The sequence below is a fragment of the Rissa tridactyla genome, chromosome 1, assembly GCF_028500815.1.
Source record: "Rissa tridactyla isolate bRisTri1 chromosome 1, bRisTri1.patW.cur.20221130, whole genome shotgun sequence".
Classification (NCBI taxonomy): domain Eukaryota; kingdom Metazoa; phylum Chordata; class Aves; order Charadriiformes; family Laridae; genus Rissa; species Rissa tridactyla.
This window is the reverse complement of record NC_071466.1, coordinates 62,974,402-62,990,483: the sequence shown is the minus strand read 5'-3', so window position 1 is coordinate 62,990,483 and position 16,082 is coordinate 62,974,402. Positions and strand designations below refer to the sequence as shown.

Genomic DNA, 16,082 nt, shown 5'->3' with positions numbered 1-16,082 from the left:
GCCGGCCTGACCCGCTCGCCCCGGCATCGTTCTCTGAGGTTCCCGCCGCCCTTCTCGATGGGCCCCCGCGGGCAGCCCCAGGCGGACGGACCCCGCTGATGCCAGCGAGGAGGCCGGCGGCCATCTGTGGGTTCCTCGTCTGCCCTGTGGAGAGCGAAGTACCAACACCAGAAAAACGTCGTATTTTCTTTCCCCCCCCAAATATGATCTGCCTTGCAACTCTGTGCTGTCGCCGCGCTGCTCCCACCACATCCCCCTCACTGCACCCACCTCCCAGCTGGGAATCCCTACTTAAGAAGGGCAGCAGGCTACTGTCAGAGAGGAAATTCCCTGTTCCTCGAGGCAGCGATCATCATTAAGCAAAACTTAGAAGGCATTTACATAACTCACTGCAAGCCTGAAGCAGCCGAAAGAACACAGCTCAGCTATGCTAAAGAAATTCCAGTCCTCAGCCCAAATTCAGCTTGCAAATATAAAGCCTGAAAGTAGTTAATCTGGAAAATTAGTTTTCCAAACCTATGGAGTTTGTTCAGCTATCAGCCTGCAGACTTTGAGAAATTACATACTAGAAGTTAAAGTCACAGTGGCTGCATAGGCTTATGAGCGAAGAGATCCTACCTCCAGGATTATTTCGCTAAACAGGAATTGCAATTCTGATCCTTCGCTTACCTACTTTCCTGAAAACCTTCACTAAACATAGGGTCACCATTCCCAAGACAAATGAAAAGCAAACAACAAAATAGAAAACAAATTTTATTGAATGAACAAAAGTCTAAAAGTCTCCCATTTTTGGTTAACAAAAGCAGCAACCTATACAAAACCCCTGCATTCCATGACAAATCTTTTTATGTCAAAAAAATTAATCCTTGAGCAGGTATGAACATTTGTACACAGAAAGTTACAACTGTTCAGATGTGTTTGGGCAAACAAGTGGATAAATTTCACATCAGGGAAAAAAAGAAAAAGAGACTGCACGTGGACACCTGAAACAGCTTGAATTGTTTTGCTGGCTGAGAGGTATATCATCAGGGCTGCCAGCAATTTTCGGCACTTGCATACCCTTCATACAAAACGAAAAGAGCAGCAGAAAAATGACAGAGGTTTTAAGACTGAACAAGGAGAAGAACTGCCAACAGAACGCAGTGTTCAGCTAGCTCATTTGGCTAATGATAAATGCAGCTTTTTTATACTGAGTTTCACAAGCTTACGTTAAGGGAGTCCATGCTCTCAAGAGGCTCCAGGGTAAGAATTCAGCCACTGTACCCACAGAGCAAAAGCAATAAAGACGGTCCGTCCTCAAACTTTCCCTGCCACAGGCAATTCCTCTCAGCCTAAAACAGGCATCCAGCTACAGGAAAACAAACTGAGACCTGCTTGACAAAATATGATTATCTGACTGACAGAAGTCTACTGGGAACTAAATGGAGAATGTACATTCACTTTGTAAGTCTGCCATGGTTTTCTAACCTATATAATTTTTTTTCCTTTTCACTGGATATGGGCAGCCTTAATAAAATGGAGTGTTAAAAAGGAAATCAATGTCTACTTTTAACCCTACACCATTTGCAGAGTAACCCTTTTCATAAAGTCATATCATAAGTTTTCATGCTTTTGAATACTAAGTGTTTTCAATGAAGTCTGTTTATTACATTGACTAATTTCAATCTGTTCTTTTGTTTTCACAGATCAGGACATAGTACAATTATTTCAAAAGAAATGATTGATTTTGCTGTCATATTTACTTTTGATTGCAAAGGTACAATAATCTGTGCTTATCTGTCATTTTATACATCAGATCTCATCCATTGCAAACGTATCATCAGATTTACTTAATAATTATGAAGCTATATCTTATACCATAATTTCTAGTCATATGTATTCTAGGACTAAAGATCCCTAATATGCCTTGATTAAAACTAACTTTAATATGTCAACTCTATTATCTAAAGTTAATTTTAATCATTTCCATCATAATCATTATAACTCTGATACCCACTGTTCCTCCTCTCACGAAGATTAGATTTCTTCCACGTAGATTCTTGATGAAAGCCAGCACTGAAAGATCGACCAAGTCGCCCATGTTGTTTCTTAGAAATATTGTCTTCACTCTCAGATTTGGAAATTCCTTGTCCTTGTGTTTGAGATTGTTTATTCTGTCTAACATTTCCAAATGGAAAATTCCAAGGACCAAATCTTTGCCAATTAAGTCTCTGAAAGGCAATGATGCAATGAAGATTTCCTCCAACCTAATCAAAGTAAAAAGGTTCTTTGTTAAATGCACACAGGCACCTTTCTAACATACATAGATATTTGAAATGAACATCTTGTCAGGTAACAGAATTCTTCAAAAAAATTAAAAAAAACCCCCACCCTGTACCAACACACACAAAAAAAACCCCACCACCAAAAAGCCATATCCACAAACAAACAACTCAGCTCAATCAATTTTTATTGTTTTCCAGATTCAATTACTGCCTCCTTTCTCATCTTTTTAAGCTATCCTTTTTAACTTTCATGGGCTAGTATAACTTGTCTTCTGCTAGTCTTTTTTACTCTCCAGCCACTTTGACACAAGCTATCTCTTTTGGTCCCTTCTCATCTTGCTGACAGTCTTCCACAGGGTCTCCACATCTGAAATCATCTCTTCAGCCTATTATTTCTCATAGACTTTAAATCTGCAAATCAAAAATACATCCCTACCCACAAGATATAGTCTTATCTATAGGAATGGAAGCTGTATATATTGACAGTAAGTCCACACAACAAATATACATGCGTTCTTTTATGTTTGATGCTCTACTGTACTTTCTTTCCTGCTTATATGTCACTAGAAGGCCATGCACCAAAAGGATGTCTGTAATTTGTCTGCAGAGTATTTCTATACTTGCTGCACCTACATTTTAAGCAGCAAGGTTAAACATTGTGACCAAATATACTGTACACACAGATACCTTGGTTCATCCTAGCATATGCCAGGCTACTGCTGTATTGTATCTTGTCCTGCAAGTAAATATAAAGGACTCTGGTACATTTGGTTTTTATCTTTAGCAACACTTCATAACAAATTTCTTTCAGTGAAGTTATCTTACAGTGCTGAAGGATGAATAAGTTCGACAAAAATCTACTATGAATTCCCTCCCATCTAAGTAAGTTTACCTACCTTCTTTGTTTTTCGATGCTGCAATCCTCTCTCTAGGTGTCGAATATCTAGATATTCTGGATTTTGGGTGTTTAGGTCAGTGACAATATCTGCCCACCTACAGAATAAGATCATTACTACTCAGCTGACATTCACGAAGCCTCAGCACCACTAAGACTCATGTACACACGCATGCAAATACAGATCTGCAGCTTTAAATAGTCTTACCAGTGATTTAAAGCTAAACATGTAAAGATATAAAAGCCTCAGTATTAGAGACATCAAGCTAGATATAAAAGCGTCACTTTTAATCCAAGCACTCGGTGATTATTCCTGCTCTTGGCAAACACTTTCCAAAATGAGAGAGAGAACCATGAGTCATTAATTGCATTGCTTACCCTTACCAATTCATCAGTTTGTGAAAGGAAGCAGCAAAGTGTGGCTTAGGCAAGAAGAAACACTAGCTTTTACTTATTTAATCATCTCTTACCCTTTTATATTACTTTGTTCAAACCCTTGGGGGTTTTTTTTTCGCCCACTAAATCTCTTTTTACCAGACAATTCTCACCATAACTTGCTACTCTATTTTATTTAATTCCATCTGTAATAAACTATCAATTTAATCATTCCCCATTCACTCAGCTCTTCAGAATTTCACAGCTCCTTCTAGCCCAACTGAAACAAATATCCCCATATTCCAGACCTCTTTAAGCCTACACATTTAATTTCTGTCAATGTCTAATTAACTGTTTTTCTTTAACACCACCCTCCAAGTTCAGAAAATCCATTTCCACCCCCATCTTTTCCCTCCTGCCTTAAGCACAGAACTTTCTGCTAGCTCTCATTGGGACCGTAGCAGGAGGAAGAATGTCTCCACAATCAAAAAGGTAATATTACAAAGGTTTGTATTCTATATTCAGAAACCTTTTCCTGTGCCATTTGTAGCTTATATACCACAGGACAAAATTCTGTTAGTGGGATGTACAGTACGCCATTTCTCAGTGCAGCAACCACAGGCATAATGTGATTTTTATTTTGTTGCACTTAATCTCATTAGTCCAAAATATGCAGCTATTTGCAGTTATTGACAGTCACATCACTGACAAATCAAAACAGAAAAAAAAAAATAGCTGGGGTTTTGGTACTGGTGTAGATCTGACTGGCTATGAAACCATCAGATAAGGACTTTGAAAGAATTTTTCAAAATAATCAGAGAATAAAGAAGATGAAATAAAGCAGAAGTTGTTAAGTTGTGTAATTTTTTTTTATTATTTTTTCACAGCTGTTTTATCAAGAAAAAAAATATCTCCACAATTAACTTGGGGGTGTCAGAGAAGCTTATGTTTTGTCCACAGAATTGGTTTCTTGAGAAATACTGTTCTTTTGCACTGTTCTCATTTCAGAAATTAATATTAAGCATTATGAACTCATAAGTCAAGTAAAACTAAGAAAGCTGTTCTATTAATTTATCATGACAAGTATAACTGATTGATGAAATTTCTACATAGTGCCCTCTAACTCTCCTTGTCTGTATGCCTAGTTTTAGACACCAACTTCATATGAGCCAAACATCATAAACGTGTTGATAAAGTAATAACACAGCAGAGTACAGGCTGTACCTTGCATCTGGGCTAGGAGATCTTGGTAGCGGCATAATATCCTGTACACACCCCAGACAAGCCTGTGAACACCCTCAACTGCAACGTAAGCTCCTCCAAGGTTCATTCGGCCTGTAAGTCACAACTGGCATAATCGCAGGCAGCTGAGGTGTCTTTTTCTTCCTGACTAACATGAGCTGTGTCACACTCAAACAGGAGAAACGGGCTTTGGCTTTCAGAGCAGCCCACACGTGTCCTGCCACATGATATAAAACTGTAGAGACAGCCTTGAGGTCAAAACATGAAGCTTCTCACTAAAGCGCCAGCTTCTGTTAGAACTATAGTATATTCATTTAAAAGAACCAAAGAGTCACCTGGTGACTCTCAGTAAAGAAATACAAGTTGTTTTGAAAGAAAACATATTTTTTTATATTCTTCCTAAGTAACATACCTTTTACAGTGTATTGTTGGATGTTTTCTGCTCGGCTCTCCAATTAAGATCCAATATTCTACTTCTTGCTGCAAGCCACGACCTCTGTTCAATAGAAGATACAATCCTAGTAAGATTTATTGTGCATACTAAAAAGAAAAAGAGAGATTAACATTCCATTGTTCCTTTTAGGATTTTTCCAACATTCAAAATTGTTTCCTCCTGCTCTATAAATACTGTTTGCAATTGCATACAGCGAAACTTTTTGTTTCACAAGGCCTGGAAGCAAGATGCAAGATACAAGCTATTGCTTATTATTTGGGGAAAAAGACAGATCTTCCTAAAAAAATAGCGTTACTTGGATGAAAGGCAGTCTAGTAGAAGATGCAAATATAAATATATACATAACAATGGAAGTAAGAGTTGTGGAAAGCCACATGAAGGTGGAACAAACATCTTCCTCCCTATCCATGATGTCTATAACAGAGTCAGGAAAGAGCCTCTCCTACTATTTTTAAACTACACCCCAGCTGACAGTTGTTACTAGCATCTGTAGGGTAACCCACGTAAAAACAATGGTCACTTCAATCCCTTCCTCCTAAGCATCTAGTACCACATATTTAAAAAAAAAAAACAAAACAAAAACACCACCACAAGCTCAAATTATACTTGTTCAAGTTTGTGAGAAACTTCTAAGAAACTCAAAACCTGCAGTAGCCTTCTCAAGGAAAATTTGTGACAGCCATCAGGACAGACCGATGAGATACAGAGGACTGTTCTGTGACTTCCTGTGTAAAATTACCCCGTGAAAGACTATTTCAGTTTCTACTGTAACAAAACCTGAGATTTTTCTGTCTAGGGAATTAGACAGCATATGGCCTCACTGCTTGTAATGATTTGTTTACTTATAATTCCCTGTTAAGATAACAAGGTACGCCATCATTGTACAGATGGGAAACCAAGGCACAGGATAGATTAATTGACTTACCTAAAGTCACACTGGAAGTCTGTGGTTGAACTGGGAACTGAACCCAGGTCTCCCGAGTCCAAATCCAGCAACCTAAGATCATACAGGAAGTCTGTGGGTGACCTAGGAACTGTCTCCTAAGCTCAGCCTAGCAACCTATCTACCCATTTCTTTTGGAACTTAAATAGTCTTAGCTTGATTTTTAAAGAAAAGCTCTATTTTGTAACTTTAATGCAAAAAACAGGCAAACAAGAACTACTGCAGAATCTATTGACAGTGCTTCTCAAACTTAAACATAACTTTCCCCAGATATTAGAAGATATGAAGAGAACAGGATGCTCTTCTGTCTGACCTCCAGTCAAAAATAAGGCTATAAAAGCTCACTACTTCATGGTACACTGTTAGAAGAGATCTGTTTTTAGGAAGAAAATCTAATACTGACTGAAAAATAATATCACTAGTGACTAAGAATCCATTTCAACCATGGGTAAAGTATTGACATTTCTGCTCTCAGCCATCACTAAACAATATAAACTCAAACTAGATATAAGGCATGTTAAGTTTCCACACACTAGACCATATTATTTCTCAAACTGCATTTTCAATCTAGTAAACAAATTTTTTTTATTTTTTTTTTTTTTTACTTTGCTCTCCCAGTGCAGATTCTTACTTAGTAAGCCTTAACCTTAAATAAGATCAAGTAAGCAAGCCATTAACCTTTTGCTAAATTTAAGTAGACTGATGTGTTGGGACTTCTGTTTGGGGCATATTTTCCAAGTTCTTCTCACGCATTTCTCTCTCACTCACACTCATGTCAGTGAATACAGTCTTAATAAAAAACTTCTATATTCTTTTGTTTACATACTAAAGCTTTCATTATCCACATGGTCACAGTGTCACACTGGGAACAAATTAGATGTTGATGATTACGCTTTATTACCTCCACACAATTACCATTTTGAACTCTAAAAGCAGAGCTAGCACTCTCCATTGCTTGACGTGACTCTCCATCTTCAACACAGCCAAAAGGCAGACTGCTTGGTAGGCACATTGCAAGACTAAGGCTCACCTTACACCAGGGACCTACTCTTTCCACTGTCTGGCACTCCCCTCTATCAGTATCTGCTAATTTTGTCAGGGATTGTCTTCTTTTGCTCATGTTATTTAGGGCGAAAAGTGGTATCAACTTGCAGTAATTTTTTCTGTACGTTTCCTCCACTGAAATCAGCATAAACACAGTATCTTACCTGTACGCTTTACTAGCTTTTACTGGGGTTGCTTCAAATCCAATTGGGCAAAAATAATGGTTTTGGCAATGGTAGATGTAGGCCATTGATTCATCTTTTAGTCCACGAGTTAACTTTGCAAGGGCCCCTGCAGCTACAAAGAAAGACCAGGTTACAGTACTGAGCACTTTGGATCCTGCATAACATATTAAGCAAGAAAAGACCTACTTGATAACATAAAATAGTTACACTGCTTTTTAAATTAGAGGACATGACCTGACAGGCATGCACAAAATACAGTTTTGATTTCAAACTTCTTTGTAATTAATTTCCTGCCTGGTACAGAAAAAAAAAAAATAACATCTGCCACACAGTCTGTACTAGGGAAATGCAATATAAAGTATGCATGGTATTTAGATCAAAGTCATATTAAAAATCACCTGTTCTGCAAAAACAAAAAAAAAAACACCAAAAATATCTCTTAACCTAGGAAATGCAGTCCCACTGCACCAAGTCAAATGTGGCACATCAATGATAATACTGATGTAATATCAACACTTTCAAACGTTTTGGTATCATGAGCTTCCTACTCTCAGGAATGCATTCCATATTTGGGCATACAATATTTTGTAATTTGACTGCAGCGCTCAGTTCCAGGAAAAGACTAGAAAAGGCTCTAAAACGTGACAGAATTCTCAAATGAGATACCAAGAACAACAACAAAACATTTCCACTTTAGTAATTTCCCCAAAAACTTTTCAGTATGGTTTTATCCTTTTAAAGAACCCTCCAGTTAGAAAATAATTACCCAGACTATACCAAAGGCTAATAAACTGTGTATAAAGGTATAATTTTTCTTTAGGTAGCACACTTAAAAGTAGGCATTAAAATGCAGCTTCATAAACTAAATATTCATCTAGTGTTTAGAGTCAAAGTCAGGCAGAATGCATGAGTTTACTAACCTTAAAACTGCATTTTTTAAAAGCATAAAACATTTGTTAGATACATTAGTACTTTTGTGCTGTACATTCTAAATTTTTAATACAGATTTAATACAGATCTTCCAGGATACCAACACAGAACTTAAAGTGCAGCATCCTCCTGGATACCTTACAATTCCAGATCTCTAATAGCACAATATATAGGCACAGAATATATTTTATCAAAATAAAAGTACAAATGAAAGTTTTAGCAAAATAAGAAATAAAGTAAAACCAGAAAAGTCAGGCGATTTGGAGCTATTTGATAGCTTATTTCAAACTGAAAGTACTACTTACAGAATTTGTCCTGTCAAATGCTACACATTGTAGGATTTTTTTCAGTTTATATACCGTAAGATTAATGCTTTAGGATTAGCTACATACCAGTTTCTCCAGCTGTCTTGTTCTTCCCGTGAGGTTTATACAGAACATATGAGCATCCCTTGATACGGAAGTGATCGTTTATTTGCCTAAACCATCTGAAACAATAAGCTTAAAGATTGTAGTAACTCAAGAGTTATTAAATGCAATTTTCTTTCCTCCTGCTTTTCCTTTGCTTGACAGTTTAGAAAAAAAGCCTCTGTGTGCTACTAAGTACCTACGACGTTAGTATATAGATTGTAAGTGACCGTGGTACCCTAACAGCAAACAAAACTTAACACATCCTAGAGACATAAATTAATACTTAAAGCCGCCCCCTTCATTTTGCTTTTTCAGACCCCACATAGATCTGTAATAACCAAAGGGCTGGATTTGAAACGTTGGTTCTATTGTGCTCAGTCCAGTCACCTCGAGCTTTCAGTTACTCAGCCTTTAGAAAGACACTCAAATTCTGAGGTGCCAAGCTTCAACCGTGATTTGAAAGCTACACGAAGGGAATCTGCTAAGACACCAAAAGGCAGGACCCTTCAAGTGAGACTTTCTGCATATCGTGTTAGGCTTCTGTCACATAAGCTTCACAACACCCAAGCATTACAGGAGTCCCTTACTGCAACTCCTCACAGCAGCAGTAAGGAGAGGTCCACAAAGAAGATTTTGTCTCAGATATTACTTTTCCACATTAGAAGGTTCAAATTCACATCTCTGAAGATACCTCAATCGTAAAGCCATGACAGGTGATGGCGTTGGCTCTCAGCCCTCCTGCTTTCCAGTCTGAGTACTTAAAAATTATTTGACCAGGCAGAAAAAAACGTAGTAAGGGGTAACTTTTCTGCAGCGCATAAGGCATTCACAGAGGAAGAAGAATTACAAATTTAACTTTCATCTATATAGACTGTTGACGTAAAGAGACAGAACATTTTATCACCTTTGTCTATAAGGGTTGCTATACCCTGACACACTCATAAAGGGATATAAAACCTAGATCCACATCTCCTAAGGCATAAAAGGAAGTTTTCATAACACTCTTCAATGATCTAGCCAGTATGCTACCATCGAAGAACAGACTGCTGCCACATTTTCAAATCCAGCACCTGCATTCTGTGCCGAGCCCTATATATTGCCTTCAAAAAATACCAACTATATCAGATGCAACTCATGAAAACAGGCAAGAACAGCGCAAAATTTTTAAATCTCACAGAAGGGTAACACACCAAAGCCCTGTCAAGATGTTCAACACTCATTACAATATGTTCCTGGCCCTGTTTAATACTAAAATTCCTTATGAGTTGAATTAAAAAAAAAAAAAATATCCACACAAAACAAAACACACAACAAAGATTTTAGAACAAATTCATCAAGATCACGAAACAGCAGAGCAGAAATGAAACAGAATTTGCAAGTTCAGGTGTTCTCTGACTTCAGCCCCGGTTTTTTTTTAGTTTGGTTTTTTTGGGGAGTTTGTTGGGTTTTTTTTGCCCCTCCTCCTCCTGAACAGGTCACTGCAGCAGAGGTGCAGCACTCTACCTCATTTTCAACTCTGAAATTATTCTTTACATAAAGCTACTAGTATATCAATTGCCTTTTCAGGCTGTTTCAGTGACTTAACAAGCGTTTAACACACATTTTCAAAAGCAGGAAAATTAGGGTAAAGAAAAAATTTCCTGACCAGGAGACTGGATTAATTAGAGTATTATATAACCATTAAACAAACGGAACCAAATATCAAATAGAATTTCACATTCACCTCATCTGTGTAGCAAGTTGGCACTATACAAAATGGCTAGTGCAAAACACTCTTTGAAAAGTTTCTTTGGGCACTGTCAGAGTACCCAGGTATGCTACATTATTCTAAAACTTAAGAGGATTAACGTGTTCATTTCAACTTTTTATTTTCAAATATTTATTTTCAAATAAATGAACTACTACTGTATTTTTAAACGTTCTATCTCTTGTTATATCTCTCTATATTATTTTTGCATACGTTAACAGTTTAGCTGCACCAAAAGGACCAAGCATACCTCATTAAAGTAGTATTTCCAGTGAAGGGACCAAACCTAATCTCCTCAAATGGGGGCTGAAAGCCCAGTATATGCAAAGCTTCTTCTTGAGTAATAGGTGGTAAACTGGGGAAGGAAAAAAAAAAAGGAAAAAAAAAGTATTGTTTAATCAAGTAATTAGCAACACATTTTAGACTCTCTGGAGGCAAAGCGGTCTATGTGTGACTTACCTTCCAGCTCCTAGTGTACTATATAAGAAATTCCAGCAAGACACTAAGGATGAAATTCCACAGGAAGTCTTGTATTGAGGTCGGCTAACACAATACCTAAAACAAACAAAATCCCAAACACATTAGTCAGCATTCTTGATTGAATTACAGGAGCAAGCTGAACTACTTTTCTGTATGCCAAGCCACTGAAGTGCCATGTTATATTAAATGTTTTTATGTCACCTGTATATAAAAAAGTGCATTCTTTAGGAAAAGAAAAAAAAAGGGGGGCGGCAGCACATACATTAATCAATTCCTTTAAGTTTGTCAGATACTACTGTATTCAGTAAACTAAGTGAATTTAGTGAACTATATGCATATGATATAGGTTGTATAGAACTGACGGATTCTGATCAAGTATTATGCAGTGAAAAGAAAAATCAGGAGTCAGAAATAGCAGTACTATGTTTAAGGTTACTTTTTGCCTGACCATGCTAATGAATTTGCATTCTTTTTTATCAATGAACCCCCACAAAAAAAAATTCTTATTGAAAGAAATGTTTAGAAAGAAAAATGGTTTTATAATTTCAACTGGTGGGAAAGAAGCTCTCATTCTCCTTGTAGAAAGCATGAGATTTAGTGTATGTACAATTAATATATCCCCATTTCTACTAAAAAAAAAATAGTATGAAGACATAAAGAAGTTTGAAATCAGATAACCAGCAACAGTGTTTACCAAGAAGCTTTATGGGAATAATTTTAAATACAAGTAATAAATACTACCATCTCCGGAGGTCCAACACTTTCCTCTCCTTCACATCTTCAAGAGCAGAACGCTGAGGACACTCCCTGTATTGTTTGCTTTTTTTGTCAACAGATTTTTTCTTTGCCGCTTGTTTCTTCATGTTGCCTGCAAAACAAATTTCAGAAACGAATGCCTATTTTACCTTTCAAATCTTTCTTCTTAAATATTTTTAGTAATAGCATATACCTCAAATAGAGATGCTGATTGTGTCAGTAAATGCAAACTGGAGCTAAACATTAATTGAAGGAAAAAGCTCAAATACATAATCAAGTCTGTCAACAGGTTTGTAAAGCTGACATTAGCTCCATAAACATCTGAATAGAATTAATGATGACCTGCCCGACTGCTTAGCGAGAGCAGTTAATCTGATTATTCTAATGCGTTAAATCATTCATCCCAGAAATAAGACTCTCAGACCAACATGGACTTCCCATCTCCAACATTAAATGCACAGCGAAATATAATGAAACACTTGTTTTTCCACAGCCAAACTCTGTAACTAGCTACACCTTCTGATGAAAGCTTATATGCAAATACAGTAATAATAATATACCCACCAAGGTCTTTTCCTTTTTGTAAGCCACTGAGGTAGTGGAAAAAGAAGAGTTGGGCCATATGCTAGAGCAGGAGTATTTCTGTCCCATTTTGAAACCATCATATCCAAATGAAATATACTACATATATTTTAGCAAAAATGCCCATCCTGTAAGATATTATCATTTGTTTCATATTTTTATTTAAGGACACTACATGTACACATGAAAAGAAAAGAGCAACTTACCAGACACGTCTTTAAGTTTTGCTAAACTGGTCTTATACTAAGGTACAGAAAACAGCAATTTGACTAGCTAGCCAAGCCATTAAGAAAAAAATTTATAGCCCTCTCTAGATAAGCAGAGGGATTACAGGACAAAGAAAACCAAGTGTGTATGCAAGTGCTTGATTCACAGTGACTAGGCAGAGAGAGAACACAGGAGGCAGCAAAACAGCCAGTTTTAAAGAAATGGGCTCCCTAACACTGTCTAGATCTAGCAAATCAAAATAAATACAATTCTGTTACAGAAACCAGTTGCTTTCCTAGGTAACTGTACTGGTTTAATTTACTTCTTGTCATAAACAAAACATATCTTTAATTGCAAAATACATTTTTGAAGTACCTTGAAACATTTCTGCAAGTGACAGACCTGTACTTAACAGATAAAAGTAACGACTGCACAGTGCACTTTCCTACTGAAAAGAAAGAAAAAAAGACCACAAAAACCCAAGCGGGGGAAAAAAAAAAAAAAGAAAACACAAACATAGGCAAACCAGAAGCCATCCCAAACAATACCCCAAAAAACCACACACAGTTAAGCAGGAGCCAGCCTTGGTTTAGAGCCACTTCCCCAGGCAGCTACACTTGACTTTCACACCTCCTACACCTCTCCTGTCCTGATGAGCAAATTGTTTGAAATGACGTACAGGCTCATCTATAGCACTTCCTCAAGAGACACCTGTGCTGAGCAGCCCCCCCCCACGAACAGGTTGTGAACATGAAGCCTCTTCCTATCACATTATCAAATCTTCACCACCTCACCTGCTTTGTTGTTCAGATTTGTCGTCATGCCATTGAACTCCGATTTGTCGATTTCCCATGCCAGTGGAAGCTTTCCAAGATCACCAGGTAAGCTTTCCAAGTTAGTATCTTCACTGTAGATTATCTCTGAAGCACCAGTTTGAATGCTGAGTAAGCTTGGTGTGGTATTTCCAACATTTAAGGCAGCGCTGCCTGACAGACAGGCACTAACTGAAGCACTTTGGCTTTTACAAATAGATGTTACTCTATTTAAAAAAGCATAGTCTGAGCAGATGGTATAAAATTTCTCTCGTGTATGAGTCACAGGGCATCCCCATGGATAATGCCCATCTCCCCTAGACACCAAGGATGCAGTGGAGGCGTCTGACACGCAGTATGGCTTCACCGGATCGTGAAGAGAAGCTTCTGGGGATTCTTTCCCGGGTTTGTTTTCAGTGTTTCCATTATTTCCAGAACCATTCTCCTTTTCATCTTCTGAAATGTTAGGCATTGAATGATACTGAAAGAGTATGGTACAGATAAGAATATTTTTTCTTTACGTTTTAATTACAACAGAGTTTGCATCATTGCTTCCATTGCCTCTGCAAGCTACCCACGAGGTACCTGAAAGAAATTGAGAAGTTAGTACAGGTGTCTCTATCAACATAAAACACACAAAGCTTATTTTTGAACTCATATCCAATAAAAGCGGAAATACCTTTTAAGATACACTACACCATACACCATGTCTTTTCCTAAGCACCTCTAGAATTCTTCAAACAGCACTTTTTATTATTTGTGAGGTGCCAACAGCATACACCACAGTGATATCATGATTAAGGCATCACAAGTAGACTTGTAAACCAATACAGGAGTGGGGGGAAAAAAGACACCCAAACCAGACACCTTCCTACATTTACATAGTTATGGTTGATCACTTCTGTTTCTTTATAGTCACAATACCTTGCGTATGCGGAGCACAAAATAATTTATGCAAATTAATAAGTCAGAAACAGCAACTTAAAGTCACTTAATTCTGAAGAATCCTGCATACTTTTGCTGTGAGTGGAATTCAAGCTTACAAAAAATTACAGTAACTATTACTTCTGCTGATTGTAAGTTGACAACACTACCCTCAATCTGTTCCATTGCTTTCCTTGTACAGCTGTTGAGGGTTCCCTTTTATTTTTATGATATGAGAAAGAAACGCGTCAGATTTTGTTTATAGTAGCTAAGAACTATCAAAAAACAAATTTAGAAGGCTGGCTTGGCTTTAATGATCTGTTTTTGAAAAGCAAATTGACAGTATGCATTCTCCATCATCTCAGCAGCTTGCATGTCTGCGGTGCGAAGACACAGATGGGAAACCTGGCAGGCAGGAGCTCCACTCGAGAGCCTCCTCCTGCGACACTCGACTTCTGGTCACCGAACCGAACCGACAGCGCGCCAATCCTCCTCCGCCAAAAGCGGGCCTTCCAACCGAACGCGAGCCGGGCTCTACTTGAACGATTACAAGGCAACGGGAAAACACACGCACGGACTCCGCAACTGCCGGCCACGGAGGCAGCCAAGCGGCGCCCGGCCCCGACTCCGCCGAGCAGCGCCGGCAGGACCCGCTCTCCCCAGCTCCCCCAGGACTCGCCCACCGGGGAGGCCCACACACCCGGCCTCAGCACCGGGGAGGGGCGGCAGGGTTGGGGCGGCGCCAATCGGGGCCTCGGCCCGGCTCCACCCCCCCGGCGCCGCCACCGGTCGGTTCCAGAGTGAACAGCCCCGGGCTGGGGGTAGGGCTCGCGGCTGGCCGGGAGGGTGGGCCTGCTCCCTTCCCCGGCGCCTGCGAGGGCCGGCGGCGGTGTGGGGAGGGGAACGGCGGCTGCTGCGCGGCGCGGCCCGCGCTCCCGGCCCGTTACCTGCGCGGCGCCCGCCTGCGTCGCCTCCCCCGGCGGCGGAGCGGGGACGCGAGCGCGCCGGAAACAGACACGGCGCACGAGAGGGCGGGGGCGGGAGCCACGCGGCGGGCTCACCTGCGCCCCCGCCGCCCCCCGCCTCCTTAGCGCCGCCGCCGGCCCGCACCAACTCCCGCAGCCGAAAGGGGGGGGAGCGGGCGCGGGGCGGCCCGGCCGTGGCCCCGGCCTGTGCTCCCCGCTGCGGGCCCTCACGCTGTCTCGGAGGAACCGGTCGCGCGTGTCCCGGCGAGGCGGCGGCTGCGCCTCGGCGCCGTGAGAAGCACCTCTGTGGCCGTGTGTGTGCGCGCGCGCGTCCCCCCCCGTCTGCGCCCTCGTGGGCTCGCCCGCTGCTGGCCCGCCGGCGGGGGAGGGAGGAGCAGGTCGGGGATGGGGCGGGGGCAAGTTGTGGGTCGAGTTCGGCGTGGCGCTGGGGACATGGTTGCGTCCCCTCCTCAGGGCCGGGGAGCGTAACCGTGAGCGCTGGGTTCCTGCTGGACGAGGGACAGGGTCCGGGCCTCATGTGTCCCGAGTTTCCCTTGGTGTCCTTCGGCCCACAGTAAGCATCCGTGTGACAGAAACGCCTCGGGAGATCCGTATAAAGGGGCAGGAGGTTGTTTCAGGTAACGGTGTCTGGAACTGCCGACGGTATGTCCCGTCTCATCTTCACCGCGTATCTTCAACGTGAACAAACAGAGTGACGCTGAATACATGAGTGGGAGCGCGTTCGATACTGCCACAATTATTAAAAATGGATTTGGTTTGGAATATTCAGATTCGTAAGCTATAAAATCTACAATAAAAAACCAAAACGGATCAAAAAGTTAGGTGGTGTGCTGCTGACGGAGGGTT

The 16,082-nt window shown here is 40.3% G+C and overlaps 1 protein-coding gene across 8 annotated transcripts; it reads right to left on the bottom strand.

Annotated features, from left to right (window-relative positions):
• Positions 1-736: 736 nt before the first annotated feature.
• On the bottom strand, positions 737-15,334 carry BIVM (basic, immunoglobulin-like variable motif containing). Of its 8 annotated transcripts, none has more exons than XM_054189358.1 (11): positions 15,198-15,334; positions 13,309-13,911; positions 11,711-11,837; positions 10,949-11,044; positions 10,740-10,844; positions 8,725-8,819; positions 7,382-7,514; positions 6,156-6,227; positions 5,189-5,272; positions 3,161-3,257; positions 737-2,246 (listed from the first exon to the last, which is right to left on the bottom strand). In XM_054189358.1, the coding sequence occupies exons 2-11, from the start codon at positions 13,796-13,798 to the stop codon at positions 1,956-1,958; spliced, it is 1,590 nt and encodes a 529-aa protein (XP_054045333.1). In that variant the 5' UTR covers positions 13,799-13,911; positions 15,198-15,334; the 3' UTR covers positions 737-1,955. The 8 variants fall into 8 exon arrangements, with proteins under 8 accessions (XP_054045333.1, XP_054045360.1, XP_054045369.1 ...); XM_054189385.1 differs by having other exon boundaries at positions 15,312-15,328; XM_054189394.1 differs by having other exon boundaries at positions 13,309-13,807; positions 15,198-15,323.
• Positions 15,335-16,082: the final 748 nt, after the last annotated feature.